This window comes from Pungitius pungitius, chromosome 10 (genome assembly GCF_949316345.1).
Source record: "Pungitius pungitius chromosome 10, fPunPun2.1, whole genome shotgun sequence".
Lineage (NCBI taxonomy): Eukaryota > Metazoa > Chordata > Actinopteri > Perciformes > Gasterosteidae > Pungitius > Pungitius pungitius.
In genome coordinates, this window is record NC_084909.1 from 2,383,226 (window position 1) to 2,411,165 (window position 27,940).

Here is a 27,940-nt window from a genome sequence, read left to right on the forward strand (position 1 = left end):
TGTGCGGCACAGGCTTCTGTGGATGGAGGTTCTATCTGATGGAGGTTCTATCTGATGGAGGTTGTCCCTGCAGTGGTCCTGTCGTACACCTGGCCTGCTATTATTTGAATCATTTCTGTTTTAGGAATTGAATGTATTGTACATCTTTTACATTGTTCATTCTGTCCACGTGACATCCATTGTAGCCTGTCCATCCTTACAGAGGGATCCCTCCTCTGACGTTCTCACTAAGGTTTCTGCCCTTTTTCCCCAATGGCAGGGTTTTCCTTTTTTGGAGTTTTTTCTGTGAGGGTTTTGGGACAGAGGATGTGGCCAAATTGTAATTTGCGATTACGTACGGGCTATACAAAATAAAATAAAATGAATTGAATTGAAATTAAATATAATATTATATATAGCCTATACTATATGACATTGGAGATTAAATTGGTTTAGCCGCGTCTTTCTTGACGTCATTAAATGTAGTTGCTATGGCGACATGTCGGAGAGTCAGCCATCAAAAAGAGTACTGAGATTTAATGCATGTTTATTTAAATTGAACTGATAATATGTGAGGAAGAGATGAACGCAGACCTCCAGACGCCATTGGAAAGCATTGGAAAGCAAAGAAAGAAAGCTGGAAATGAAACTACTGGTTCTACTGGTACTGTTAATTGCTCTCTTATCCCAAAGTAACTTTTATCTGGTGCTGTATCTGACAGCTAAATAACGGAGATGGTTATACAACTACTTTCCCTGGAGGCACTTTTTCAAACTCGTTTATTCGTGAGTCAATCCGCCTGTGACTTGGAGCTGAGGGCAGGAAACTACCGGCATCCGTGTTGGTGATTCGTCGAGGACGAGCCCATCGATCGCCCCGCCATTGGTGACCAATTAGCTTAATTGGCTAACCTAGCCTAGCTAACCAGAAGCAACGTTCCCACCGCCTACAAAACAGGCAACGTTGTTGCAACTGAAACCCGTTTATTTATTTAATTTATAAGTATAAAGCCGGGTGAAAATGAACGCACAGATGGTAAAAGGCGTTTCACGTTTAGGATAAGGAGGTTTTTTTTTGTAGTTGGCGCTTGTCAGTTGGTCCTAGCTAATAGTTCGCTAGCTAACGTAAGCTAGCCGGGTTTTGTTCGTTCGTTTTTTTTTCTCCGCGTTTCTCTCACGCCGTCTCGGGACCGACGTCCGCTCGTTCGATTCCGTTTTTGGACTTTGTTTGGGGCACTGAACCCATGGCTGCCTTTCACACGGACTGGCCTCTCTGGTCGCCTTACAATTACGCGGCCAGTGAGTATGCGGCAGCGCCGTTGTATTATGTTGCACCCTGTTTTTACGATGTGGGGGTTGAGAAACCGAGTCCAAGTAAGTGAAGTCCTTCTGTTGGCTGAAAAGAAGCTGTGGTCCCTGTCAAAGTGTGCGCTGTTTTATTTTAATTTTAGTTAGCAGCAGTGCACGTCGCGTTACCAACGACACGTTCTGTCGACGGGATGCTTTCCAATTGATGAAATAACTCCTCATGATTGTGATTTTTCTCCATCGGCAGAAAATGTCAGGAAATTCCTGCTGGACAGGTTTGCAGCTAACTTATCAATCAATCAATGAGTGAGTGACTCTGTGACCTGTCCGTGGCTGACCCCCGAGCTGTGCTGTTCTGCCCACAGGTCCGTTTTTGATTTGGTGGATGTTCACAAAGTCCTTTCCCTCACCGACCCCAAGCTGCTGGGTTGGTATCTCAATTTGTCTCTAGAGGACCGAAAGGACATTCAAGGTGGGTTTGTTTTCCTCCTAAATAACAAGCAAACGGGTTTGTCAGTCAAAACAAGACCTTGAACTCTGGTGGTGTTTTTTTCATTATTTTATATATCAAACAAACTTGAGCCCGTTTTCGTGGGACGACATTGAGAGACTAACGTGGGTCATATTTTCTATTGTGTTCTTCTCCCTTAGATGGAGGAGGGTTTCAACGGTTCCTGCTCAGACACCCCGCCCTGGAGCTGTCCCAGCACCACGTCCACGTGAAGCGTGCGTCTGTTCACACGATAATATCATCTTGCTCTAGCTGCAGGGATTAAATGAAGAGTTTCTCATTCACTACGCAGGTAACGTTTCACGTGTCGTTCCTGCCCAGCCGACCATCACGTGCAACAGGTCTGACTATTTCTCAAAGTAAATACTGCAAATTAATATCGTGTCACGTTGAATTATATATTGTTTTCTCATATGTTATTGTTGGAACCATTTCCTTCTCAGGTCTATAATGCAAGGAGAAACTTATTTCAGATCTGGTAATTTGCAAATCTCATACACGGCCACTGAAGCTCTTTTTAATTTATTTTCTTAAAATGCCAGATTCCAGTAAAGTAGCAAGACACTACCCTCAGACTAGAAAAGCTTCAACTTGCATGTCTGCTTGTCTTCTCCTTTTGAAAACATGCCTGGTACTCCTCTAGACTGGGAGAGGTTCCCCAATAATATGAGGGAGACTTTTAACCAGCTCTGCTACAACAGCAGTGATGGTTCACAAATGCATCAAACAGCCTTCAACTGTACCACCAGGCAGGAGCCAAACCAGCAGATGTCCTGCACCGTGAGGGTACAAACACTTTCTTTGTATTTTACACTGCTACAGTTATAACACCGCCGTAGTCATAATATTTTTTAAGTTACTGTTTTTGGAAATTCTTAAAACATTATTTTGAAGGCTTCTTGCCAGCTGAGCGAACGAAGGCCATCGTGGCAGACGTCCAGCAAGGATCCGACTCCCCCACCGGGCGTCTTTCTGGACACGGACCTGCAAGGACACCGGCAGGGGGGGCAGCCTGAGCTCAGGAGCTGCACCACAGCGTCACAAGTCAACAGATGTGACCGCGCATACGCCGAAGTCAGTCTATTACAGTGAGTTCAAAGCCCCAGACGTGGGATGCCGCTTTGAACTGTCCAGAGTGCACACTGGAGTCATTATTGATATGAGCCGCATTGTTTTATGTTACAGGTCAGAAGGCCCGACCGGTGATGAAGACCTGTCTCCTGAGTACTACAGCTTCAACAGTATTCAAATGGATGCTACGGACTACAGTGAGAGGAGCCTTTTGCAGCCAGTTGAGCTGGAGCAGAACATCTCACCTGTGGACCCAGTGGAGGAGGGAAGCATAGAGGAAGGGCCTCGGGGTCACATGCTCCAGGGTAACGACATCGCTGAAGGCGATGGCGAAGCTGGCGCGAGCTTCGGAGATCAGAGCGACAAGTTCCACAGCATCATGGTGAGCGACGAGAGCATTCTGGTGTGCCTGACCAGCGCCGATGTGAGGACGTTCAACGCGACCCACCCTGAGAGCGAGGCCCCAAAGCCGGATCAGTCTGTCACCACGACCCACGCTGCAGAACATCACAGCCCTCAGAGGCCCCGCGTCACGACCTGTGACATCATGGTGGGCACCGAGGTGGAACCGCACACGTCGGCCGTCGGCAACACTGAGGATCCACCGACGGCTGACAAGCACGTCAACACCGAGGTCTACATGTCGGATCTAGACTACGTGGCCGAGGTGAGACTGAATCCAAAGAGCAAACTTCATCACTGCCGCGCAAAATCTCACATCTCTGTGAATGTTTTAGGAATTTGCCAAACTTCAGAAGGTCCAAGAGCAACAACGAGGACACAAAAAGGAAAGACAGAGGTGATGTATACCAGCAGCACGTAGAAAATAGTTTTATTGATGAAAATAATTTACAAACTACCGGTTTAACTTTGAGATTAAAAGGCTATTTTGCCTCCTGAAAATTTGCTCCAAGGAATGTCTTCTACAGCATAACATATTTAATTATACATATGTGTATTTCTTTCAGTTGTGAATGTGACGGCATGCAGCGGGCACAGCGAGCTGAGCTCGGCCTCCTGGCCCTGCAGTACGTTATGTGCAAACAGCACTGCTGGAGACTCTACCACACCGCTTCTGAGGGAGGTCAGCTCGCCCCAATGTGAGGACACTCCACCTTTGCTCTTCCACTGAGGCTTCAATGGTGTTTATCGCTGGTTTCGATTCATCCAGATGGATTTAGGTTAACTACTCTCCACCTCTCTCTATAGGAAGAAAAACAACCCTTCTGCAGAATTTGCAAGTATTCTGCAAAAACTGGAATGTGACTATAATCGGATGAGGGATGAGATGCTGGCAGGAGTTCCTCTGGAGGAACTGAAACCTCTGTCTGTTGACCTGAAGCAAATAAAATCACACGCAAGTTACAACCCTGCAAAGGTAACGCTCCATTGCTGTGGAAACTCTGTTGGTATCTGCCTGTGGTCTAATTCAATGTCCCACTTTTAGATCATAAGTGAAGTCCTGGGAAATGTTCCATCTGGGTATGTTAGCCCAGACGTCCATGTGTCTGAAGTAATTCCATTTCCACAGTTTAGCAGCGTAGACTCTCTGACTGCTTTTAATGTTGTCCTTTGTGATCCAAAGGAGCGAAGAAGGACGTCCTAATGATGGAAGCCCAACCTGCTCCCAGGTATGCTAACACACTGAGGTCAAACAAGAGTTAAAAATGAAACCCTTTTTAAATGCTGCTAATTTAACAGTGTGGCCTTTGTTCTGCATAAGTTTGAACAGCGTTGGTGTCTGGCTGGTTTCTTTTCCCAGAGCGCCCACAGAAAGGAGAACAGCGCAGCAGAAAGAGCCCTCACCATTGTCCTCAAAGATGGAGATGCCCCCATAAACGCACACGAGCAAGAAGAAAAGCACACAAGTAACAAACATTGCGCTCCCCCTCTGACGAGGAACTCGTTGATTAAATCAAAGTTGTGATGACTTTTTTTTTTTCTCTCTCAATTTCAATACTGACCATTTTTCAAGATTTCATTGCTGTTTTTTTAATTTTTTTATTTCAATAATAAGATTTTTTTTTTTTGTGAAAATGTGCTGACAGCAGCGGCCGTCCCAGAGGGCGGCCCGTGCGAGGCGGGCCCGTGCGAGGCGTGGTTTGATGCCGAGGAAAACCCGCATTCTTCAGTGGTGGCCCAGCCGGGTCAGGAGCCCACGGGGGGGGTGGGACAGGAGACTCTCGGTAAGCAGGTGGCGCGTTCAGCTGCTCATGCAAAGCCGTTGTTTTGGATCAAATGGTCATTGGCGGCGTTTGTTTTTAACCTCAGAATCAGCCGGCGAGGAGGTGGACAGTGAACTGCTCTGTGTTTCCAATCTGCCCAGCAACACCACAGAGGTTTGTAGATTTCTGCCAACAGTACCGCGTCAGAGCGGAGCTCATGAGGATGAGTGCTGTTATGAAATGTAAATGCACTGTAAACACCGACGTCGCCAGCAGAGGGCGCTGCAGGCTACAGATAACTTGTGTGTCCTCCAGAGTGACGTGATGCTGTGGTTTGAGAAACACCAGCCCTCTGAGGTCAGCATCTCTGCTTTGAAGACTGATTTCAGGTAAGCTGCTACTCTTAAGAACTGAGGCAGCAGCTTGTGTCGCTGCTCTCTCTCCCTTTGGTACGTTTCTTCGTGGAGACAATTTGCGCTACGTATCATAATGGCTAAAGCCCATCCAGCCGGTTTGCATGAAATAAAGCCGGTAGAAAAAGTCATCCCAAATCTAGAGTACAGTTTTGAGTCCTTATTTTTCTGTCGACGCCTTCGCGCTGACGTCAGAGCAGCGATTTGCTTCCCGGGTCGACACACTGTCACTGAAACAAATGCCCTTCTTGCTGACTGCGCTCTCCAGGGTTGCCATAGTGATGGTCAGCGGACCCCAATCTGCCGCGGCTGCGGTGAGGGAGCTGCATGGCTGCTGTGTGCAGGGCCGCACTTTACACGTGGAGCACATCAAGAGAGCCATCGGGGGGAGGCGGGCCTCTGTCGGCGGGCCGCATTCTGCAAACGGCCCAGAAACCTCCCCGACTGAGAGAGAGGTGAGCGACCCAACCACCTTCAGCTTCTCATTTTGAGACTATGTTCCGCCTGCCTTTGTTTTGTCTGGAAAAAAAAAAAAAAAAAAAAAGTTCACCTTGGACTCTGGAATGTTTTTTTTCTGACATTTTACAGACAATTAGTTGCAGACTTTGAGCGTAGCGGCCTTGTAGATCGGTATTCATTCATTGTCAACAGCGCTACGTTTATGTGACGTATACATTTATTCAGATGGCCCTGTAGAGAACCTTAAAATATGCCTCGATGTTTTTCACGCTATGGTATTGCTTAATTTCCTCTCTCCAGCCGATGAGTCAACCGCCCGGCGCCAGCGTGGGAGACGGGAAGGTGGTCGCCCCCCCCGCAGGAAAGGGAGCCTCTGTGCCCCGACACTTCGACCCCATGGGCAGCTTCGACACGCTGATGGCCGAGCTGACGCAGCGGCACCCCGACGCGGGCAGGCCGAGGATCGTGGATGCTCTGATGGAGCTGAAGGCGGAGCGGCAGGGGCCCCTCAGCGGGCTGCCGCTCAGCGCCATCAGGGAGATGACGTCGGCGCTTCTGACCCGGTCGGAGCGCGCCACCGAGTCATGAGGGAGCCCGTTGGTGCTGCTGCATGTTGTGTTCACTGCTTTCAGTTGTTCTCCTTCTCCTCCGCTCGGAGTGTTTGATTGTTATTGCAGGGTTTTGATTTTGATTTTTTTTTCTTCTGGTTACTCTGCAGTCTGATTTAGGTTTGGAAAGAAGTGGGTTAATGAAGACTTCTTATGTTGGGTTGCATACAGTTGTTTATGCATTTGCTTTTTTGTTTTATGTCCTCTGTCAATAAAAAGGACACTGACTAAAATGTGTTCCTACTTTCAGTGTTGTGCTCAGCGTGAGTCTGCGCTTTGCTGCTTCTGCTTCACGTTTGAGTTGATGCACTAAGATGTGGCAGCTTTCACTGCTGAGAATAGAAATGGCTGCTTTTTAGAGATCTTTGTCAATTATTGAAGAGGAAGTGCAGGCTGTGGTGGGGGCTTCTCAAAAGTGGACAAGAAGTTGTTTATTTTAGTTGCATAGGAATCATCACAAAGTCTTTAAAACCAAAGACATGCCGGCCACTGAGCACGGGCATCGAGCCCACAATGGATGCAAAACAGCTAAAAAAACATTGACACACTGAAGTATCCTATAATTCAAACAAAACCGTAACAAAGAGACAAGGGATCCTTTATTATGTTGAACTCTGCAACACAAACGTGTTAGTTATTCAGTTTGCTTCCACCGAGCAGCAGGAAAGAGACTAAGTGGAAGTAGCCGGATCATAATTCTATTTCTTAATAAACAGTTTGTCATAAAATCGCGTGCGTGACGTCATAGCGCGACTTCAGCACAGGGAGATGCAGCGATGAATCCTGGGAGAAAACCGATCCCGGACCAGCCTCCGGGGGCCGCCACTAGGCGTCCGCGGCCCGCTGCAGCAGCGAACGGGTTAAACGGCGGCGCTCTGCGGGGATGGGCGGAGTCTGCAGCGGGGACGCGAACCGAAGAGGACAACGCGTAAATCTGGAAGAGCAACATCGCCGCTGAAGTCGCGTAGTAATCGTTTATTCTGCATGTTTTTTGGGGGGTGGGGGGGGGGAGACTCTGTTCCACGTTGCCGTTGCGCAGATCTTTCTCTTTTTTTGGAGGTGCCAGGAAGTCGATGGGGAGCTTTTGGAGTCGGACTGTGCGATGGGTGAAGTAGTCAGGACGCGGATCGCGGTGCGTGCGTCCGAGCAGAGGAACCCGCGGAGCGGATCGACGGGACCGCGCAGAGCCTCCTGTGGACTATAAATACAACGACAACAACAACAACAACGCGATGCCTGCACGCGGCTCGTGAGCGCGCGTGTCGGCGTTCTGCTTCGCGCGCATCGGCGGGACTAAATCCAATGAGTGACGGAGCGAACCGGTGTCAGCTGCGATCAGAGAGACAAACCTGGGACTCCACGCTGCGTCGGTGGTGAAAAACACGCCGCGTGGACCCCATGTGGAGCCCCGGGGCGCTGGCGTGGAGCGCGGCTCTGTGCTGCGTGCTCCTGGAGACCTCCGTGCGTCCCGCGAGAGGTACGCGGCAACTCCGCAGCATCTGCTCCCGGGCAGGCGCTCGGGTTTCTGCTAGAATTTACCATCACGCTGTGGGTTGTTGTTGAGTGGATATAAACACACACACACACACACACGCGCACGCACGCACGCGCGCGCGCCACATGGAGGCGAGAGAATCAACACTTGGTTGTTTTGCTGACGGTCATTTCGGCGCCGCGAGATGCCTCCCAGAGGCAAAGAGTAGCCTTTTGTGTAGAACATTGTGTAGCACTAACAAAGGACAAACACCCCACCCATGTCACGCCAACTTCCTCCGTGGATATTCTCATTTGAACTCGCGGTTTATGGGACTGATGCGCGTGCAGAACTGTGCGTGGACACAACGTGCTGAGCAAGCACCTCCCGGTCACAGTGTCAACGATTACTTTTCATTGCATCACTCTTATCTCCTCGTAGATATACAGTAGTGATTGTGTTGTTCCCCCCCCCCCCAGGCTCTGATCCTCTTCCGTCCCTCCCCAGGTCTCAACCTGTGTATGAGTGGCAGCGCCACTTCCTGTGAAGAATGCCTCCTGATTCACCCCAAATGTGCCTGGTGCGCACAAGAGGTACGGCTCACCTGCTGCCTTACTGCCACACAGGGGGCGTAATGATTGAGGAGGGAGGGGGGCATGTGTCATATCTCAACAAGAGCTGCAGCTAGAGGTCATACATGGTGATAAACCTGTTGGTTATTTCCACAATGAAGACTTTCATAAAGTAAGAAAGAGGAAATGCCTGTAGTTTAGAAGCAGGAACAGCTGACGACACTTTGGTTAATCGCTGCAGCAGCGACTTGAACCTTCGATCGGGTTTCAGCAACTCTTTACTGCCCCCCCCCCCTCCCCCTACAGGAGTTCGGGAGGGGCCGGTCTCTGCCGTCCCGCTGCGACTTCAGCCAAAACCTGCAGAGGAGGGGCTGCGATGCGCGGCTCATCGAGTTCCCCAGCAGCAGCATCTCGGTCCTGGAGAACCGGCCTCTGAGCTCCAAAGGCTCCGGGTCGGCCCAGTTTGACGTGGTGCAGATCATGCCTCAGAAGATCTCCGTCAGCCTGCGGCCGGGTACGTGTGCGCCGCGATGCGTCTCATCCCAATGTTACACTTCCTTCCTTCCTCGACCTCGACAAGGTGTTTTGTGAGTGAACCAGCTCTCTCTGGCCCGTCTATCCAGGAGACCAGACGTGGTTCGAGCTGCAGGTGCGGCAGGTGGAGGACTACCCGGTGGACCTCTACTACCTGATGGACCTGTCTCTTTCCATGAAAGACGACCTGGACACCATCCGTAACCTGGGCACCAAGCTGGCCCTGGAGATGGGAAAGCTCACCAGCAACTTCAGGCTGGGCTTCGGCTCCTTTGTGGACAAGAACATGTCCCCCTTCTCCTACACGGCGCCCAAGTACCAGGAGAACCCGTGCAACGGGTTCGTAGCGACCGCCGTATAGGCGCAACAGCCCCGTTTAGATGTAGCAATGTGAAAAGGCTCTCTGATGGGCCGCAGTAGATGAAATCCTGAAATGATAGTTTTCTCATAAACCGGTGAATCGTGTGCGAATGGACATCCTGCGTTTTTTTTTCTCTTCCGTATTTAACGAAGCCGCCGTGAAGGACGGCTCTCTGCCGGCGAGTTAAAAAAAAAAAAATGAAGCTGTGGCTCACCACTTCTGCCTGGAGGAGAGGCTGCAGCGCGCTCCCTCGCGCATCACTTCCCATCTGGGTTACGTCTTTGGGTCGGCTGCACGCATGCGTGTGTGTGCGTGTGAGAGAGAGTTGCACACAACACATTAAAATGGATAGATGACAGCTATTCCACCCTGTAGCGACCCAGCTTACTTCTGCCCTCCTGACAAGAGCTCTGAAGAGGGTTTGATTTTTGACACGTTTTGAAGCATTTTTTCAGATGAAACAAACCTTTTTTTTTGCAGATTGACTCAATATTGTTCTGAGTAAACATCTGGATCCCTTCCTATTTGACCCCCCCCCCCCACCTCTTCACACCCCTCTTCCACAGGTACAAACTGTTCCCAAACTGCGTCCCCACCTTCGGTTTCCGCCACATTGTCTCTCTGACGGACAAAGTGGACCGCTTCAACGAGGAGGTGCAGAAGCAGATGGTGTCTCGCAACCGGGACGCGCCGGAGGGCGGCTTCGACGCCATCCTGCAGGCGGCTGTCTGCAAGGTGACGACCGTCTTCTCTCTCTCTCTCTCCACGGAGACGTGTGACAGCGACGGCACGCGTTTGGTTCAGATGGGGGGGGGGCGAGGGGGGGTGGAGCTGCCGCGAGGCGGCCGAGATGCCCCCGTGACATGCGTCTGGCCCATTTGCTTGTTAATTACAAGCAACAGGGGGGGGGGGGTAGACAGGAAGCGCAGTGCGGTGCAGCTGGTTAAACAGGAGGACGCTTCGCTGCTCCCCCCTCCCTGTTTAATGGTGTCCTACAGGAAGAGGAGGACTCCCCCCCGCCTTGTAATTTGCTCGAGCTGCACTGTTTCCATGCAGCCCCGTGCCTGCCCCGAGGCCTCATTGATCCCAGTGGTTTCCCTAAATAGAGTCACATGATTATGTAATAGATCAATGGAACTAATCTCATTTGGTCTCGAAAAGCAACATGCCGGTCAACTGTGTATTTTATTTGGTATTTAACAGAAGACACAGTTGGGATCCATGTTGTTTGTCTTTGAAATGGCTGCCAAGATAATAATAATAATAATAATAATAATAATAATAATAATAAGTGATGTGGAAAAAGAAAATGATCCGGAACCTTCACCCGCAAATACGGGGAGGGAGACACTTTGGGCCAATGAGTTGAACGCAGTTTATTTTACTCGCCGTAGTTGCCTCTCAACAACAGGAAGCGCTCGCTGTCCTTTTCTCCTGACGGGACGCGCCCCCACAAAGAGCATAAATCCCCCCCCCCCCCCCCGTTTTGTCAGCACGCCGCCCGCTTCCTGTCGGCGAGGAGCCTTAAACTCCACGCACAGAGGCTGCGATAACCAGCCCAAGTCTTCCTGTGGTCATGAACACAAACCCCCCCCCCCCCCCCCTGTCGTTCAGGAGGAGATCGGCTGGAGGAAGGAGGCCTACCACCTGCTGGTCTTCGCCACAGACGACGTTCCCCACCTGGCTCTGGACGGCCGGCTCGGGGGCCTCGTCCGGCCCCACGACGGGCAGTGTCACCTCGACGGGCACAACGAGTACAGCGCGTCCACCGAGATGGTGAGAGCATCGCTGGGGGAGACGGAGCTCTGTTTGTGGAGGGGGGGGGGGGCTCCAATGAAAATAACTGTTTCACACTTCAGTGTGGAATGCTCTCAGACGATGGCGAGATATGATTAAAAACCAAAAAGAGAGGAAGCCACATCCGCCCGTGGCCCCCGGGGGGGTTGAGCAGCGTAGACATTGCGTAATCCACTGTGTGCTCTCTCTCCCCCCCCAGGACTACCCGTCTCTGGCTCTGCTGGGGGAGAAGCTGGCGGAAAATAACATCTTCCTCATCTTCGCGGTCACCAAACGTCTGTACGTTATTTACAAGGTACTTATTCACCATTTCATCTGATCTGTGGAGGAAAGTGGAGAAAAACAGTTACATTTTGATGAAGTGTCACCATTTCACTCGTTGATTTGGTCCCGTTTCGTGCATTGACCTTTCCCAACGCAGAACTTCACTGCCCTCATTCCTGGAACCACGGTGGAAATCCTGGACCAGGACTCTAAGAACGTGATCCAACTGATCGTCGCGGCCTACAATGTGAGTGCAGGAAAGCTGCTGTGAGAGAGAGAGAGAGAGACGCAACAAGAGGGGGGGAGGGAGATTCTTTAAAGTCCCCCCCCCCCCACTGCTGGGACTTTATTAATGAGCCTCCAGCTGACTTGGGTGGGGGCTCGCAAGCTGGATTTGTCCTTCCTGTGTCCGGGATGCGCTGCTGAAAAGTGCTTTGAGGAGTCGGCTTTGTAGCAAATGAGATTTTGTGGTTATATTAGCGTTTCCCAATCGAGGGGTCGTGGCCCTCTGGACGGTCCGCTCCGAAAAATGCTGAAGCTTCTTGTACCCCCGGGGTGTGTTTTCCTCAGAACATCCGCTCCAAGGTGGAGCTGTCGGTGTGGGACCACCCAGAGGACATCGGCCTTTCCTTCACCGCCACCTGCCAGGACGGAGAGCCGCTGCCGGGCCTCAGGAAGTGCGCCGACCTGAAGATCGGAGACACGGTGAGTCCCCGCCGCCCTCGTGAGCGGCTCGTGGCGAGAAGCTTCTTTTCGCTTGCGCCATTCTATTTATTTCGCCCCGAAGTGATCACAGAACCACATCCCCCCCGCCACCCCCCCGCCCCCGCCCAAGCTTTCCCTTTAAATGCCTGGCTGCGTCTGTCTGTTTCTGAATGAAACCGGTTTTTCCATGCAGTGACCTTCTGTCAGGGGCGTTCACTTTGCGGTGTCGCTCTTTGGGCTGTTCAGCTGAGAGCTTGAGAAGCAATGATTTAGCACGGTGAGATGTCACCGATGAAGCTCTTATTATGGATCTCCCTGGCTGGTAGAGCTCAGTCGGGTCTAAAGGGGCAGCCAAAGGTCGCTCTGCTTCATTTTATCGAGGCTTAATCAATTGGTGCTTTAGAGACTTCTTCCCCAGGGCTTAACAACACACCCCATGAATCATCAAACTTCATATTTAAAAATGCTAGCGTCTCCCTCCAATGGTGCAATAAAAAGAAAAGCAGTGTTACAATGTGACGCGAGTCAAAAAATGCGAATGCCGACTTGATTTCAGGCGTTGGGGTGCAGCTCAAAGTGCGTTCAGTAGTCGTACTGATGACAGAAGGAAGCAAGTTGTGACTCGACGCCTCATTGTGTGACCTTTTGAATCCTGTTAACTGGCAGTTCATGTCTGAGCAATTCCCACTCCGGTTCTTCCTGTCTCTACTCCCTAATCCTGAAGTCGTGACGCTGCTGGACGAGGCTCCGCTACTTTTATGCAAAGGAACCTAAAAGGAACCCAAAGGAACCACCCGGTCGTCCTCACACAGAACTCTTGGCAGACGCTGCTCATTCCTCAGAGAACATTTGCTCTCTTTCCTCCTCGGGTGGAAACGGCTCCGGGGCATGAGCTCCGTCTGCCGTGGTGGTCGGGCTGCTCGGGCCGACCCCGGCTGACCTTCTGCCTCACAGCCACCCGGGACCCGAGAGGGAGTCCGCTCCTTCTCCCGGGTCGTAGAGGGCTGTGACCTTCGAGCTTCAAACTGGACTTTCTGGATGTGGCGCCTGCAGCAACTTGCCCGCATTACATAGTTTTTTTTTTATTATACACGGTTTGCTGCTTTTCCTCGTTGCGGACCGCTCATCTCATTGCGCCGTGTCTCTGGGGGTCACTTTATATTCTACACAGGCCTAAATTAAGATCGCCCCCCCTGTGCTTTATTTCCGTGGGACAGTTTGGGTTGGGAACGAGTGGCTGAGGAGCTGAGGGTGATCGAGGCAGAATAAAGGCAGTGAAAAGGTGGGGGTGGAGGGGGGATGGGCCTCGCTAATGTTGTCTTTTATCCGCTGCTGTGAAAGTGGATGGGGGGGGGGGGGGCTCGGTGCGCTGGCTGCCAAACTATCCCGGGTGTCACTGTGTGTGCGTCGCACGTCAATGGCCCCGAACAAAGCGCCCCGAGAGGAGGCCTCTGAACCCGGCCGCCGTGAAAGAAGGGGACTGGCAGCGGGGAGGGGGGGGGCGGGGGGTGGTGCTGGCCGGGGGGGTTCGTAGTCAAGCCGGCATCCACTGCAGGAATGTGGGACCGCTGAATAGGGGTGTGAAGAACAGCTTTTTTGGGCAAAAAGATGTTTGGGATCCAACCATCATCCAGCAATGCATCTCCATGGCAACACTGATTTGATTTGTTAACATATTTACCATGAGGGAAATCTTCTTTTTTTTGGTCCAGTCTACCTCTTCATAGTCATAGTACAACGCCACAGTATCACATTTTCTCAATGAGTTCCATCTCCATGTTTTGCCTCCTCGAGACTCCCATTCACTGTAAATCTAATTGCGTCCCTCGTTAACTCGTTAAAGTTCCCGCGCTGACGCTGAGGGGGGAATCCGGGGGACATGTGACGAAGGCTCCTCCTCGTCTCCTCAATCAATGTTCTATGCTGGATGATGTAAAGGACAAACGGTCCACTTTAGTCTTTTGCATGATGAAATATCCAGTTGAAATATCTGATATCTGAAGTTATGGTCCGAAGGTCAGGTGCTTCTTGTCAGAGCTTCAAAGCAGACGAGCAGGAGAACGGAGCCAAACCCTGAGGACATGTGACCTTCGGCCCATTTTTACATTGTTACAGGTGTTTGGCTGAAAGCTCGAATTATTCCAGCGGGTCAATCGTGCAAATTTGTAGCCGCATAATTTCATCCGTTAAAGTTGAGACAACATCAAAGAAGAGTTGTCTTTGTTGTTCTGTAAATACCAAGGCTAAACAGTCTCTCTTCTTAAGACTTCCTTCCTCAAAGCAATCAGATGCCCCCCCCCCCCCCCCCCCCCCCCCCTCCCCCTCCTGGTGTAAACATAACACAGGGGTCATGTGTAGTTCACGTCCAGCTGACTGTTGGCTGTTTTGCTCACATGGAATAAAGCTCCTCCCATCTTCTCACCACCGTTTTCTCCTTCAGCGTTTCACGGTTTTTGGCTTCTCCCTGATTGCGCCACCTTTCTGCAGGTGTCGTTCAACGTGAGCGTGGAGGCCAGGAGCTGCCCCCCCCGCGGCGCCGACCGGAGCTTCACCATCAAGCCGGTGGGGTTCAAGGACCGCCTGGAGGTGGCTGTGGAGCACCAGTGCGACTGCGGCTGCAGCCGCACGGCGCAAAGCAACAGCAGCACCTGCAGCTCCGCAGGTGCTTCCCGGACACTTTTCCGCTTCGCTGCTTGGTTTTGAGGGGGGGGGGGGGGCATGGCACCAACGTAGTTCATTCTGTCTCATCGTGAGGAATTCCTTTTTGGACGGAGTAGAATCTGGTGCTTTTGGGAGAGGTCACTCTGACCTCACTAGACACATTGTTGGCCGTAATGCAAACTTTTTTTTTTACGAACCCTCAAGGTCAAAGGGAAATGGAGATCAAATGTGAAGCTCCGCTCCCGTACAACCAGTAAGAGGCGCGTTGTTAATCACACGGGACGGAAAACCGCCGCTGTTCAGCTTCCTGTAGGCCGAAACCTTCGAGGAGGTTGAACACCTCAATCAGTGATGTCAGACCTGGTATTTTGATTTGAAACTCCTACTTTTACCCCACAAATAGGCTACTTTCTTCTGGCATGATTATGGGAAGGGGGTACCGTCTCCCTTGTGGTAATTGTTGTTGAGATGATGACCGCCATTAAAGGCCAAAATTCCACTCTCACCGTAATGTTAAACGGGAGCTTTCTATTGAGATATCTGAAACACAAATAGGAACCATTCATCATCAACACACTCAATTATTTCTGTGCACATTTAAGTGGTGGTGAAGTGAAAAACACTATAATCCAACCGTAGCCGAATGGCCCTGCGAAACCAGCATCTGAAACCCGCCCTCCCCCCCCCCTTTCAGGGACTTACAACTGCGGGACCTGTCACTGCGAGGCGGGCTACCTGGGCGCCCGCTGCGAGTGCCAGGAGGGCGAGGCCAGCAGCGCGTACTTCAGCGCCTGCCGGGAAGCCGAGGGCAAGCAGACGTGCAGCGGGCGCGGAGAGTGCAGCTGCAACCAGTGCCTCTGCTACGAGTCCGAGTTCGGCAAGATCTACGGCAGCTACTGCGAGTGCGACGACTTCTCCTGCGCCCGGCACAAGGGCGTCCTCTGCTCAGGTAGGGAATGCGTTTGCGGACGCGGCCGCATTTGGAGCGGTGTGGCCCGGGTATTTTTGATTTTTGGAGTGACTCCCCCCCCCCCCACTGCGGGCCCACGTCAGAATCATTGGGTCCTTAAAGTGAAATGCACCAGGTCTCTACTCAAGTCCCATATATGGTCTGCGTTTCCACTGGCGCCGAGTTGTGTGTTTTAAATCCTGCTGCTCGCGAGGGGGGTTGGGGGGTGGGGGGGGTGGGGGGGTTCTGAACTACAGCTGCAGAAAGGGCCGCACCTCCCCAGGGGTAATGAACATAATGAGAATACAGGCCGACATCAAACGCCGCCGCGATTCTTCAGATCTGCAGCCCGTGGTGGGTTAGCGTCAACAATGGTGCCGAGTGACCTCCCCGCGCCTGCTGTGGGTGTGGTCTCCGTGGGTGTGGTCTCCGTGGGTGTGGTCTCCGTGGGTGTGGTCTCCGTGGGTTTGGCCCACGCGTCCGAATCCACCTTTTAACCAAACCCTCCTTTTTATGTCCCTGCTGCGCGGCTGGAAGCTCAGCAGCAGCAGCAGCAGCGATGGGAGTTGTTGAGATGTCCGGTTCGCTGGGTGCTTTGCGTTGTTCAGGCGTGAAGCTTTGAGCCGTCGGGGCGCCGAGGGAAGGAGGAGCTCAACGTTTGCTTCGCGCCTGTTTGCGGGGAATAAGGCGGATAAGTAAAGCGATGTGAGGCCTTATTTCTGTCCACCCTGAGGCTTGAATGTATTCTGTCAGCGATTCACGTGCCCGATGCCAACTTAAAGTCCTGCTCCTTTCACTGAGCCCCCTTGCGCCCCCCCCACCCCCCCCCCCCACCCCTCCCTTTGAGGCCTCCCCGGGAAAGGCCAAGCTTGGCTCAGTGTATCTGCCCAGCCGCACCGAACAGGCCGAGGCTCTCGTGTTCCAGGAACATCGGGTCCAAGACTCTGCGTTCTAGTGCGAAAGACCTCCTGGATGCAAAAAGAGGGGAGGGGATGGAGGGGGGGGGACCCAATTGGCTCATCCCCAAGCCAAGGGCCCGTTCCTGTGACACCACAGAGGGCGCTTTGTGGCGGCTTTGGCGCGATCCGGTCACACAATGCCGGCCTCTATTTGTCTGAACCAAGGGAGAAACTGAAGTCTTTCTTTCCTGCTCGGTCAGCAGCGAGGACGCTGGGAGGGCTGTTTGTTTGTGCCGACCCCCCCCATGCCGCCCCCGCTGCTCTCAGTGAAGGGGCCCAGCACGGAGCCGAGGATCACCGTGAAGAACGGTTCTCGGCCCGTAAGGTCGCCGTCGAGCCCCCGCAGCCACAGTTTTCCACGCCTGGATTGGCGAAAAACAAAGGCGCAGCAGGTTTTAGTAACGAGGCAATCGGTTGGCATTGCATTCTCTTTTTTTTTGTTTTTTTTCTTTAAATAACTTCCCGATGGAGCTCACTGAGGTGTCGCTATCGGCCTGAGGATCTGAAACGCTCCTTGGAGAGCCAGAAGATCCGATCTGGTGTCAGTCCAGACCGGCACGGAGGATTCAAACATCTTCACAATCAACGCATTTTCATAATTTCATGTTTCTCAACAGTTCTTTTGAATCTTTGCCGATATTTGACCCATGACATTGTTATCGGCGCCGCACATCAGTACTTTATTCAAGCTCCAGCTTTAACTGGAATCCGTGTTATTGACTCCGTTCCCTCGATCTGCAGACGTGTAAAATGTGTAAAAATGTGTAAAAAAAGATTCGTTGACCGATCTAAACGTGTTGAGACACCTCGACGACAACGTCTCTCTGAGCCTTAATGGAGCAGTAAAGGAAGTGGGTGGAGGCAGAGGAAGGAAGGAGCTGCAGGAAGCTGGGGGGGGGGGGGGGGGGGGTACTGTGTCTGCGGTCAGATGACCCGCGTTGGACCTGTCTCTGAGGGTCTCCGTATGTCCCGGTAATCTCATCCTCGCGGCCATCTGCCTCTGTGTTTACGCCTGCATGTGGCTCTCTGAGGAGGGTCTTCAAGGTGAGCGGCGGGTTTGATTAACGGGACAGGAAGGACCCGGTTCCAAGCCGCCGTGTCTCCGGGTCAACCCTCTCTGTTAGTTTGAGCTTCGCTCGCTCTTATCTGTGCGTAGGAGCCGGGCCGCCGCGTATCTCCGTATCGCCTGCGGGACGTAACGACCTTATTTCGTGTTCGCTGAATGTTCCTCGCGTGTTCCTACGGGCCGAGGGACTTTCTGACTCTTTTAGAGTACACATTGTGTTGTTGTTCACAGTCCTTCTCTCTGCTAGCAAGATATTAAAGGTCAAAGGTCAAGTGTCTGTGGTTAAATCCGAGTGGATTTCCTGTGGTTTCCCTCGGTAACGAGTCTTCAGTCGGTGCCGACGTGGTCTCCTGCTGCCCCCCTGACCCACATCTCCTCCACAGCTGGTTCTAAATAACCATCTCTGCGCTCTCCAGAAATAGAGCGGCTTTATTTCCAGACCTCCCCTGTAAATAAGGCCTGTGTGTGTGTGTGTGTGTGTGTGTGTGTGTGTGTGTGTGTGTCTGTGTTTGCTGAGGGAAACGCTGCTTCGGGACTCCAAGGACTTCTCCTGGCTTTACATTTCAAAGAGTCCAGAGGAAGCCGCTCTCACGAGGTGCTTCGCGGCGTTGCCCCTAGCGACGGTGGAGACCTGTTGGAACACAGCTAATGCACCTGAAAGTCCCTTTTTCACCTTGAAGAAAGCTTGAGCAGCTTCACACAGGACCTGTCGTCATGGAGAGACCCTCCCAGAGCAGGAATAAAATGTATATCTGTATCGGTTCTTTGTCGTGACGCTCATCGATGGGGAGAACTGATCCGGTGTCAGGTGTTGGACTGACACATGAAGATTCTGCTCTGCACTCAACCAGAGGGACATTGGAGATGTTTTCTAATCCCTTTGTCATCACCGCTAAGCTCTCCGAGATCCCATTGTCGTCTGAACGTCTCATGAAAGAATCCCTTTGTCCTCAAATGAGACAATGTGGTGGAGTTTTTTTTTTTCTTTTTTTTTTTCCCTTTCTTGCTTTTTGAGTTCGAAACAGGACATTAGCTCAGACGTTACATCGGCTCCCTGCGACATGCAGTCTGTAAAATGCGTTCGGTTGCGTGTCTGCGGTTCACAGTAATGTGTGTGTGGGGATTTTTTTTTTTACACACAGCAATTAGTGAGTCTGCTCTTCGTTAACTCTTGGCTGGCGGTCGAAAGCTCCCCGGCAACAGCTGACTCATGAGAAATGAGAAAAACAAAAGAAGTAATCCTGCTTTGACTTTATTGGAGCAGAGTTCCTTGATTTCGTCTGAGCCTCTCATTGTCTCGCACTCGTATTTAAAGGGCCGGCGCAGCGTCACCTGCAGCGTTGCAGCTTCATAGTCTGCAGCTCAATGATCCAACTGTAATCCAAATTTACTTCCGTAATCAAATGTACGTTTTATCAAGTGAGAAAGGCGTGGTTGTGCTGTGGATCAGAGCTACTTCACGCCTCCCCCCCCCCCCCCTCTGGGCGAGGATTTCATTTACTGGTCCCGTCTGCAGTGGGGAGGGAGCCTTCAGAGGTGTTTGATGGGGAACGCAGCCGCCACTCGGCCAACAGACCCCGAGGGAAAACAAACACCGGATGACCCCCCCCCCCCCCCCCCCCCGAGACGTGACTGAACTTGAGCGCCGCAGACAAAGACCTCAGGTGTCTGTTGAAAGCCTCTCTGAAGCTCACAGGTGTTTTTAGCTGCGTGGAAGTACCTGCGTTTTACTCTTCCATGCAATGTTCTCGTATGCAAACGGTGGGTCACATGACTTTGTTTAGCACTAAATAATCCCTTCTTTTAGTTTCAATCCCACGTAGGACACATGAAGGCGCCATCTTCTGCATGAAATGAGACGCTTGCTCAGCGTTTAGCACACAGGGCTTCCCCTCGCCCCCCCCCCCCCCCATGAGGCCTTTGTGTCCCCGAGGCGTCCCGTTCCGAATCGACACATAACCACCGCTTTCACGGCTAATGACTGTTGTCCGTGCAGCACGCGACGTCTTCCACGTACGAATCCCACGTGGGGGGGGCGCCGCTGACGCCTGTAATTGCCCCCCCCCGATCTGATCCAAAAGGGTGGCGTTATTCTTCTTTTTACCCAGCACACAAGCAGGAGAAGCTGAACAGAGGAGGAGTTGTTTTAAGTCCTGATTGACGAGCAGCTCGCCCCAGCCTACAAGAGGCAGCTTGTCTTCGCTTGCACACTTTTAACAGGCCGACATTTTTTAGCCTTTTTTCACTTTGACAGAAAGACGCACATAGACAAGACGGGGGGGAGGCGGGGGGGGGCTGTTAAAGGAAATCTGAGCAAACCCAGTTGAGTTGAAGCGGATGTGATCTTTCTAACTTTCGAACCTCATTCTGACGGTTTGATGTTTAGAGAAACACCCTCTTCTTTGTGAGACCGTCTCAAGCTCATCGAGCTTTAAGGAGGGGATTAGCTTCGCTTAGCTTAGCATCAAAGCTGCGTTCTTCTTGACTTTGGAGTTAGTCGCTGCCCCCCCCCCCCCTCCCCCCAAGCTTCCAGTCTAAAATAATCTCATTCTGGCACACGGGCGGGTAAATAATTCTGGTCTGGCTGCAGCTGCGATGCTGGATTCTGAAAATGAACCACGGCCCACTAATCTGACAGCATATAACTCCAATCCTCCCGGTGCAGTCGCCACATCTCACTCTCGTTTTTTTTTTTTACTGTTTTCCACGGTTGAGTTTGTGAGTGAGCCGAGGCTTCGTGAGAGGTGCGTTGTGTCTCCCTGTTATCGGGTCAGCGTGGATCGTCTCCTGTGTGAGTCAACCTTAGAGATCCGCCTCTGGTTTGGGGAGCGTGGTTTTGCGCCGTCTTCTGTGGAAAAAAAAAATCTCAGAACATGAGACTTTCGCCCCGTCAGCAGTGTGTTTGCCCGCTGTCACTCGGAGGCTCGGCAGGCCTCACTTAGAGGGTTTCTCCCCCCCCCCCCCCCCGCGGGTGGCTTTTGTGGTTCTTCTTACTGTCTCATTGGAGGCATCACTTCTGTTTTGCATCTGTGGAGAAAAGGAGAGCTGGATCCTCTCGGGTCGACGCGTTTGTGTATTTTATACTCGAGAAGCTCTAAAGGAGCCAAACAAACCAGCCCTCCATTTTGGTCCAATGCAACGCTTCGGTTTCATTTTCCTCTGTGCAAAAAAAAAAAACCTCACGAGCCCGTCTGGGCCTGTGACCGAACGTAATCTCCCCCTTCAGCCCGCTGTGCAATTAGCTGTGGAGTTTTAAGTCACACAGTCGTATTGTGTGACCCTTCCAGGGTCAGGCGGGGGCGGCGTGCTCCGATACGTTGGTCTGGCCACGCCCACACACACACACACACACACACACACTGGATGTGGTACAACGGGATGTCTGAACCAGTTTGTAAAACAATATATGGTCGTTTTGCCGCCACTTTTTTATTTTTGAGAAAATGTAGAAGATCGAAAAACAAGTTTCTTTTAATCGAGTTTGCTTTTCCAGAAGAATTGAATATTCATTAGTTTAAAACAATGCATGGTTTTTCAGTCCCACTACCGTCCCCTGGTATCGTCTGGTATCTTCATGTGGCGACGTTATTTTTAAATGGGTTGCCAGTGACGTGCCACAGGAAGCTGCCTCCTCGCCCTCTTCGCCCTCCCCGAGACCGACCGACCTGTATCATTCTTTTTAAATGTCCCGAATTCCAGCGTGCCAGGGGTGCGCCGCAAGTATTTGGTAAATTCAGTGCAGCTTTCCATCAGGCTTCAGCTGGAGAACAGGGCAGCGCTTCAGCCTGCAACCGGAGATGTGGGAGGATAGAGGGCATGTTTTCTTTCCCCACACACACACACACACAGGAAGTCACCCTTTTCCCCCCCCCTCCGCATCAACATCGAGCCCTGCGCTGCGTACACGCCGCCGCGTCTTATCAGCACGCCGCATTCCTGACGAGGGTCGCTGAGTCAAGAAGCCCGACGGACATTTAGGACAGAAAAATGAGTGAAATGTCCCACATGGAGGCCGCAGGCTGCTGGGAGACGTCTCATTCTTCTTCACGGCTCCCCTGTGACGCTGCAACGCGTCTTTAAAAAAAAAAAAAAAAGAAAAATCTCCAAATATTTACATAAGCCTGTCCAATGTGATGTGTTGAAATCCAGCATGTTGCCAGGCAGAAGCTGTGGGAATGCATTGAGATGCAGATTCTCTCTACTGCAACCAGGGAAAATATATTCTACATCCCATAATTGTGCCTTTTTTAAAAAAAAATTTAAAGGGCAGATTCGTCCCTCAATATATTTACTAGCCGGGGAGTCATTCCCTTCCACTATACCTCTCCCTCCCTCCCTCCCTCCCTGCTGCATGGACTTGCATTGTGATGCGTTCAAACACCATTCTGTAAAAAAGAGTATCGGCCGTAGGTCAGTAATGATTTTATAAACACTTTGTTTCCTTCCTGATATAAAACATCTTCAATCGTATTGGAACATCTCCACATCCCTCACATTTTCCTACAGAATCTCTACTGAGTTTAGTAAATGAATAATGTGCCCTTTAAAGCCTTATCTGTCGACCTCTTGGTTTTCTCGTCGTCTTCCTTTTCACGGCGTGAAGCTCGCTGGGAATGAACCCGGCGATCCTCAGTCTGCTCGCCGGAGGAAGCGAGGCCGCTGTCCGACCCGCTGACACACAGCGCGCCACTGAGGAAGTCACATGTGTGTGTGTGTGTGTGTGTGTGAGACTCAGGCCTCATGAAGCCAGGCCTCCGCTGTCGCTTGCAGACCGAGCAGCAAAAGAAAAGAGCCCGACACCGGGGGGGGGGGACGTGTGTGTGTGTGTGTGTGTGTGTGTGTGTGTGTGTGTTTTCTGCGTTCTCATTCAGAGGATCAGATGAAGAAAAGGCGTTAGAGGGCCTCGTTGAAGCCCATGCAGGGCCTCCTCCGCATCTACCCGCGCAGTGAAGCCTGAGGAGGCCCCTGGTCCTCTGGATGCTCGAGCCCCGGTGGCAGCTGGGGGCTGGTGCTGCAGAGAGGGGAGACGTGTTGATGATACAAAGGAATCCAGAGGCTGCACTGGATGTCCGAGTGTCCGTGGCCTCTTTCGAGGGTCTGGCTTTAATCGGCTGCTTCTGTCCCGTCTGGATTCTGCGTGTCGGACCGAAGGCGAAGGAGCCACTCCTAGAAAAACGGTGACTTCACTCCTCTGTTAGATCATCGGCCTTCAAGGGACCGTATTTACTCGGCCAATGGCAACATAAAAACAGCACAGAAAACATTACACAGCGAGCAGCTATTTAGAAAATGAGACGTAATGTGGCGGTTATTCAAACTGTTTCAAAAGGTTTTGAACAAACATGCAATGATATAAGAACCAATTTCCTCTTAGTGTATTATTTAGTTTAATAGAAGAATACTGGTCCACGACAGTCATGTCGCTCTGGAAAAATCCCACGTTTGCGATCGCATGATCAAGTTGGATATGTTCTCAAAAACACCTGATTAAGAGCAGATTGGTTTTTTTGACCAACCTCCTGCTTACTTTAGCTTACTTTAATTAATCATTTTTCACCAAAGCACCGAAGCCGAGGCGCGTTGGGAGTTCTGCTTGTTAACGGTTTCGGTCGCCGGGTCTCCGGCAGCTTCCACTTCCACCCGTCACGCCGCCCTAAGGCGCATCGCTGATATCGTTCCGCCTGTTTCCCCTCACACACGCACACACACACACGCACGCACACACACACACACACACACACACACTCGTTGGCCTGCGGCCCGCGTTGATGCAGCGCAGACGTCTTGGGAGATAACGGCTCGAATGAATGTGCTCTTTGTGGAGGGTCTCGCGAAGTCGGGGAGCCCGCTCGGCGATGGAGGCGGAGCCAAGGCGCGTAGAGTCCGTGCAGCTGCAAACATCTGGCGGGAAAACCGCTGAACATCAGTAGCACCAGTCCTTCCAGGATCTGTCACATCCACCGTTTTTTTGTGTAGTTTTTCGTGTTGTGAAATCGCACAAAGTATTTGAAGTGTCTCTGGATTCACCCCCCGCCCCCACCCCCCCCTCTCTCTCCTCCCAGGTCACGGCGAATGCCACTGCGGGCAGTGCAAGTGCCACGCCGGCTACGTCGGCGACAACTGCAACTGCTCCACGGAGACGGCGGCGTGCGTGGCGGACGACGGGCAGATGTGCAGCGGGCGCGGCGCCTGCGTGTGCGGCCGCTGCCAGTGCGCCGAGCCGGGGGCCTTCGGGGACACCTGCGAGAAGTGCCCCACCTGCCCCGACGCCTGTGGCACCAAGAGGTGAAGTCACGCCGCCGCCGGGGGGGGGGGGGGCTGTCACCGGGTGTTTGTGTGAGGCCGCCGCCGTCGGTCAGAGGGAGGGGATTGGTTTGTTGCAGATGAGGGGGGGGGTCGGTAAGAGAGGAGGATGAGGGGGGGGGGGGGGGGGGTAAGAGAGGAGGATGAGGGGGGGGTTAGCTGAAACGAGGGCCTCTCATGAACCTACAGTCGGAGAGAAAGCAGCCCCAGTGCGCCTCACAGAACTCTCTGGTCTTATCTCAGCTTTGATGAGCAGAGAGTCGTCCAGATAACTTCCCCCCCCCCCTCCCTTTGAACCTCTGAGGTTAAACGGTTGTGTTCTCTCTCACTCACACACACACACACACACACACACACACACACAAGGGCACCTCTGTGGAACCAGCTTTCTGGATGTTTAAATGCGGTCACTGGGAAGCTCATCTGCTCGATTTATGGAGCACGTTTAGTTAGCGGGGTTCAAAAAACAACAACAAGGTGGACCTGAAGGGAGGGAGGGAGGGGGGGGTGAGGGGGGGGGGGGGGGAGACACATGCAGCGCTTTGAGTTCGTGTCGATCGCTTCCATCGAAACGCCTCTCCTCTGCTTCAGGGAGTGCATCGAGTGCCGGCTCTTCAGCTCGGGGCGGCTCGCAGACAACCAGACCTGCCAGCGCCTGTGCAAGGATGAGATCATCACCGCGGAGGCCCTCGGTGAGTTAACGCACGCACGCACACACGCACACACACACACACACACACACACGCAGACCAGCTGGTTGGCAGAGACCAGTAAACACACCAGTGACATCAGCAACGGTCTGTCCTCACACGTCACTTTTTATTAGACTAAACACACCCACGCACGCACACACACACACACACACACACACAGCGCTACGGAACAACACACTCATTGGTCTGGATATGAAGACTCTACACAACAGGAGCGCGGTACAAAGTCTGCAGAGTCGCCGCCCTCTGAGCAAACTATTACGAGAGCAGGAAGTCCTCAGGTGTGACTGAGCTGGAGTTCTTTGTTCTGTTGTTTTTCCACATCTCTCTCCGCCCGGGGGGGGGGGGGGGTTATTTGGGATAGTCATGTTGATAGTCAGGAATGCATTACTAAGCGCAGCGCGGTTTACGGCCTCGGGACGCTGCTGCCCGCTGCGCGTCGTGTAGTTCCAGAGGTTATTGTTGGGAGCGCTCCATATTGCCGACCCCCCCCCCCCACATCCCCCCACTGCACGGCCCTGACCCGCCGCCGCCGCCGCCCGCTAGTTCAGCCATCTGAGTGTCCTTAATGGACTCCACATGTACATTCCAGATGCTTTGTGCATGAAATAGAGGAGGGGGAGGGGCTTGTGGCAGCATGACCTCACTCTCCCGAGCGAGCTGGCGTTTCAGTCGGGTCGTTTGTGTCTCCCCTTCCAACCAGACGCGGAGGACCCCGGCGCCGTGCTTTGTGTCTACAAGACGGACAGCGACTGCGTCATGAAGTTCACGTACTCGGAGCACGCCAGCGGCCAGTCCGTCCTCACAGCTCTGAAAGAGCCAGGTCAGTGACCACCACCACAACAACAACAACAAGGTTCAACCTGCTCGCAGATCTAAAGGGAATCTCTTCCCGCGCTCAGAGTGCGGCGGCGGCGGGCCGGAGGCGTCCACGGTGCTGCTCGCCGTGGTGGGCAGCATCCTGCTGGTGGGGGTGGTGCTGCTCGCCGCCTGGAAGCTGGTGATCACGGTGCACGACCGCAGGGAGTTCGCGCGCTTCCAGAGCGCCCGCTCGCGCGCCCGATACGAGATGGTGAGGGCCGCTCGCCGGGGGAGGGGGAAACCTTTTTTGGGTTGTCTTTTGTCTCCTAACCAACCCCCCCCTCTCCCCCCCCCCCCCCCCCCCCATCTCTCTCTCTCTCCTTCAGGCCTCCAACCCTCTCTACAAGCAGCCCGTGTCCACACATTTTGTAGAGACAGATTTTGACATGTACGGGAAGTCGTTCAACGGGGGGGTCCACTGAGCCCCGGAGGCGCGGCGGGACCGGTCCAACGAAGAGAGAGAGAGAGAGAGCGAGAGAGAGAGAGAGAGCGAGAGAGAGAATCAGGGTTATAAAAACACAGAGACACATATTTGTAAAGGTGGCTGTGACGACGTGGTGGTACTACTAACATTTACTAAGCAATAGACTTCTTACCCTCATTTTGCACAGAGAATATAAAGAGAGAGAGAGAGAGTGTGTGTGTGTGTGTGTGTGTGTGTGTGGGCTCCTGTTGCACTGTTAAACTGAATTGTAGGATTTCCATCTTTTTGTCTTTCTGAGAACTCACTGGTTTCGACGGGGGACGAACATTCCAGTGGCTCGACATCGCATTCGTTCGACCACGACAATGGAGCGATCGTTTCTCTCAAAAGCACCAACGGTTCCGTCGCTCCAGTTCCGCTCGGTGCTTTTATTATAGACCGATTATCCGTGTGATGCGACAGAAACACCTGTGACAGGCATTTGTGTATTTTTAAATCTATTTTCAGCGGCCAAACAATTGATCGAGGAAAGCAAAGTGTCTCTAAACTACATCAGGGTCGGACGGATTAAAGCCTGTGAGTGTGTGTGTGTGTGTGTGTGTGTGTGTGTGTGTGTTTGAGTGTGGAGTGCATGTAGATTATATAACAAGGGTGTGTGTGTGTGTGTGTGTGCGTGTGTGTGTGTGTGTGTGTACATGCGTAGCCAAATTAGAGGAAAATGTTTATCAGTGGTGGAGTTTTGAATGGGCTGAAACGCACACACACACACACGCACACGCACACACACACACCTTAAACCTTTAGGTCCTCCTCCTGTACAGGTGTGGACATTCTCACCTGGATGAGTACGAACAATAAATATGCTTCTGTCAAAAAGCCGGCGGGTGTGTCGTGTTTGTTTCGTTCAAGTCGTAAACGTGTGTCTGCAGCCACGTGTTTGATGTGTGATGCCACAGACGGGGCGGGGGGGTCTGTAATTTACACCTCTGGTCGGACCCCTCCCAGTGGGAGGATCACGGTGACACTGATGCTTCTACAGAACGACCCTTCATTACTCTGGATTGTTTGTACTCGACGCTGACGCCTAAGAAGTGGAAAAGAACTGTTTGCCATTTTGTTTTGAGTCGTTTTAGATGCAGTTAAATTTTAGAAGAAGAATGAAAGATTTGTTATGGTACTCAAACTAAATCTTAATGTTTTTCCCTTCAATCAGATTCGTGTGTAGCATGATATTCAATATAAAAATATCACAAATGTGAACCATTTAAAAAAAAATCCTAATTCTGGGGCATATTTTTTTAAATAGGACACCAAGTGTGAATATAAGGTGTTAACGTGAGAATGTGGATTCAGGCTGTGAGAGGAGTTCCCTGCACAAGAAGAACGTGGAAGAGCAGTGCTGATGATCTGCTGCTGAAGTTGGTCAACACACTCTTACTGGTCTCACTTCACCTCCATCTTGTCTTCTGTGATTTAGTCTCACTTCCTTTTTGTTGGTCCTCCTTCCTGTTTCATAAGAATTCCCTCCTCGCATCCTTCCGCTTTATTTCCTCGACACAGCGTCTTCCTCCTCTGCGCTTCTTGCCCCCCCCCCCCCCCCCCCCCCGCTGTGACCCGTATCGTTGTCCGAGAGTCGCAGGGCTTTGATCGTGATGCGATGGTAGACTTTTATTGTTTGTACTCTTTAGTTCAATTATCCCCGCCTTAAAAAACAATCAGAGTTCAGCATTAATTGGAGGTTTAAACGGAGTAAATAAATCTTTAAAGTTAAGCCCTTCGTAAC

General features: G+C 52.0%; 2 protein-coding genes across 3 annotated transcripts; both read left to right on the top strand.

The window, feature by feature from the left end:
* Positions 1 to 657: 657 nt before the first annotated feature.
* On the top strand, positions 658 to 7,163 carry rbm44 (RNA binding motif protein 44). Of its 2 annotated transcripts, none has more exons than XM_062564907.1 (20): positions 658 to 1,353; positions 1,535 to 1,562; positions 1,653 to 1,759; positions 1,939 to 2,013; positions 2,091 to 2,139; positions 2,242 to 2,276; positions 2,442 to 2,584; positions 2,693 to 2,886; positions 2,984 to 3,536; positions 3,607 to 3,668; positions 3,838 to 3,969; positions 4,079 to 4,247; positions 4,317 to 4,351; positions 4,455 to 4,500; positions 4,632 to 4,737; positions 4,918 to 5,055; positions 5,141 to 5,208; positions 5,350 to 5,423; positions 5,716 to 5,902; positions 6,207 to 7,163. In XM_062564907.1, exons 1-20 carry the CDS (start codon positions 1,224 to 1,226, stop codon positions 6,492 to 6,494), a joined length of 2,619 nt encoding a protein of 872 aa, XP_062420891.1. In that variant the 5' UTR covers positions 658 to 1,223; the 3' UTR covers positions 6,495 to 7,163. The 2 variants fall into 2 exon arrangements, with proteins under 2 accessions (XP_062420891.1, XP_062420892.1); XM_062564908.1 differs by having other exon boundaries at positions 658 to 1,278.
* A 284-nt stretch (positions 7,164 to 7,447) lies between these two features.
* itgb5 (integrin, beta 5) lies at positions 7,448 to 27,036 on the top strand. The gene is made up of 16 exons (XM_037488716.2): positions 7,448 to 7,991; positions 8,496 to 8,581; positions 8,867 to 9,074; positions 9,184 to 9,433; positions 10,022 to 10,190; positions 11,070 to 11,231; positions 11,452 to 11,547; positions 11,674 to 11,763; positions 12,087 to 12,221; positions 14,709 to 14,883; positions 15,577 to 15,831; positions 23,919 to 24,141; positions 24,751 to 24,851; positions 25,576 to 25,695; positions 25,775 to 25,944; positions 26,060 to 27,036. The coding sequence occupies exons 1-16, from the start codon at positions 7,913 to 7,915 to the stop codon at positions 26,153 to 26,155; spliced, it is 2,415 nt and encodes an 804-aa protein (XP_037344613.1). The 5' UTR covers positions 7,448 to 7,912; the 3' UTR covers positions 26,156 to 27,036.
* Positions 27,037 to 27,940: the final 904 nt, after the last annotated feature.

Coding starts and splice junctions, on each gene's coding strand:
- rbm44 (XM_062564907.1), top strand. CDS start 1,224: ATGGCTGCCTTTCACACGGACTGGCCTCTCTGGTCGCCTTACAATTAC. Junction 5,056..5,140: donor GGTGGGACAGGAGACTCTCG/GTAAGCAGGTGG, acceptor TTTTAACCTCAG/AATCAGCCGGCGAGGAGGTG. Junction 5,424..5,715: donor GCTTTGAAGACTGATTTCAG/GTAAGCTGCTAC, acceptor TGCGCTCTCCAG/GGTTGCCATAGTGATGGTCA.
- itgb5 (XM_037488716.2), top strand. CDS start 7,913: ATGTGGAGCCCCGGGGCGCTGGCGTGGAGCGCGGCTCTGTGCTGCGTG. Junction 8,582..8,866: donor GTGCCTGGTGCGCACAAGAG/GTACGGCTCACC, acceptor CTCCCCCTACAG/GAGTTCGGGAGGGGCCGGTC. Junction 24,142..24,750: donor GACGCCTGTGGCACCAAGAG/GTGAAGTCACGC, acceptor CCTCTGCTTCAG/GGAGTGCATCGAGTGCCGGC.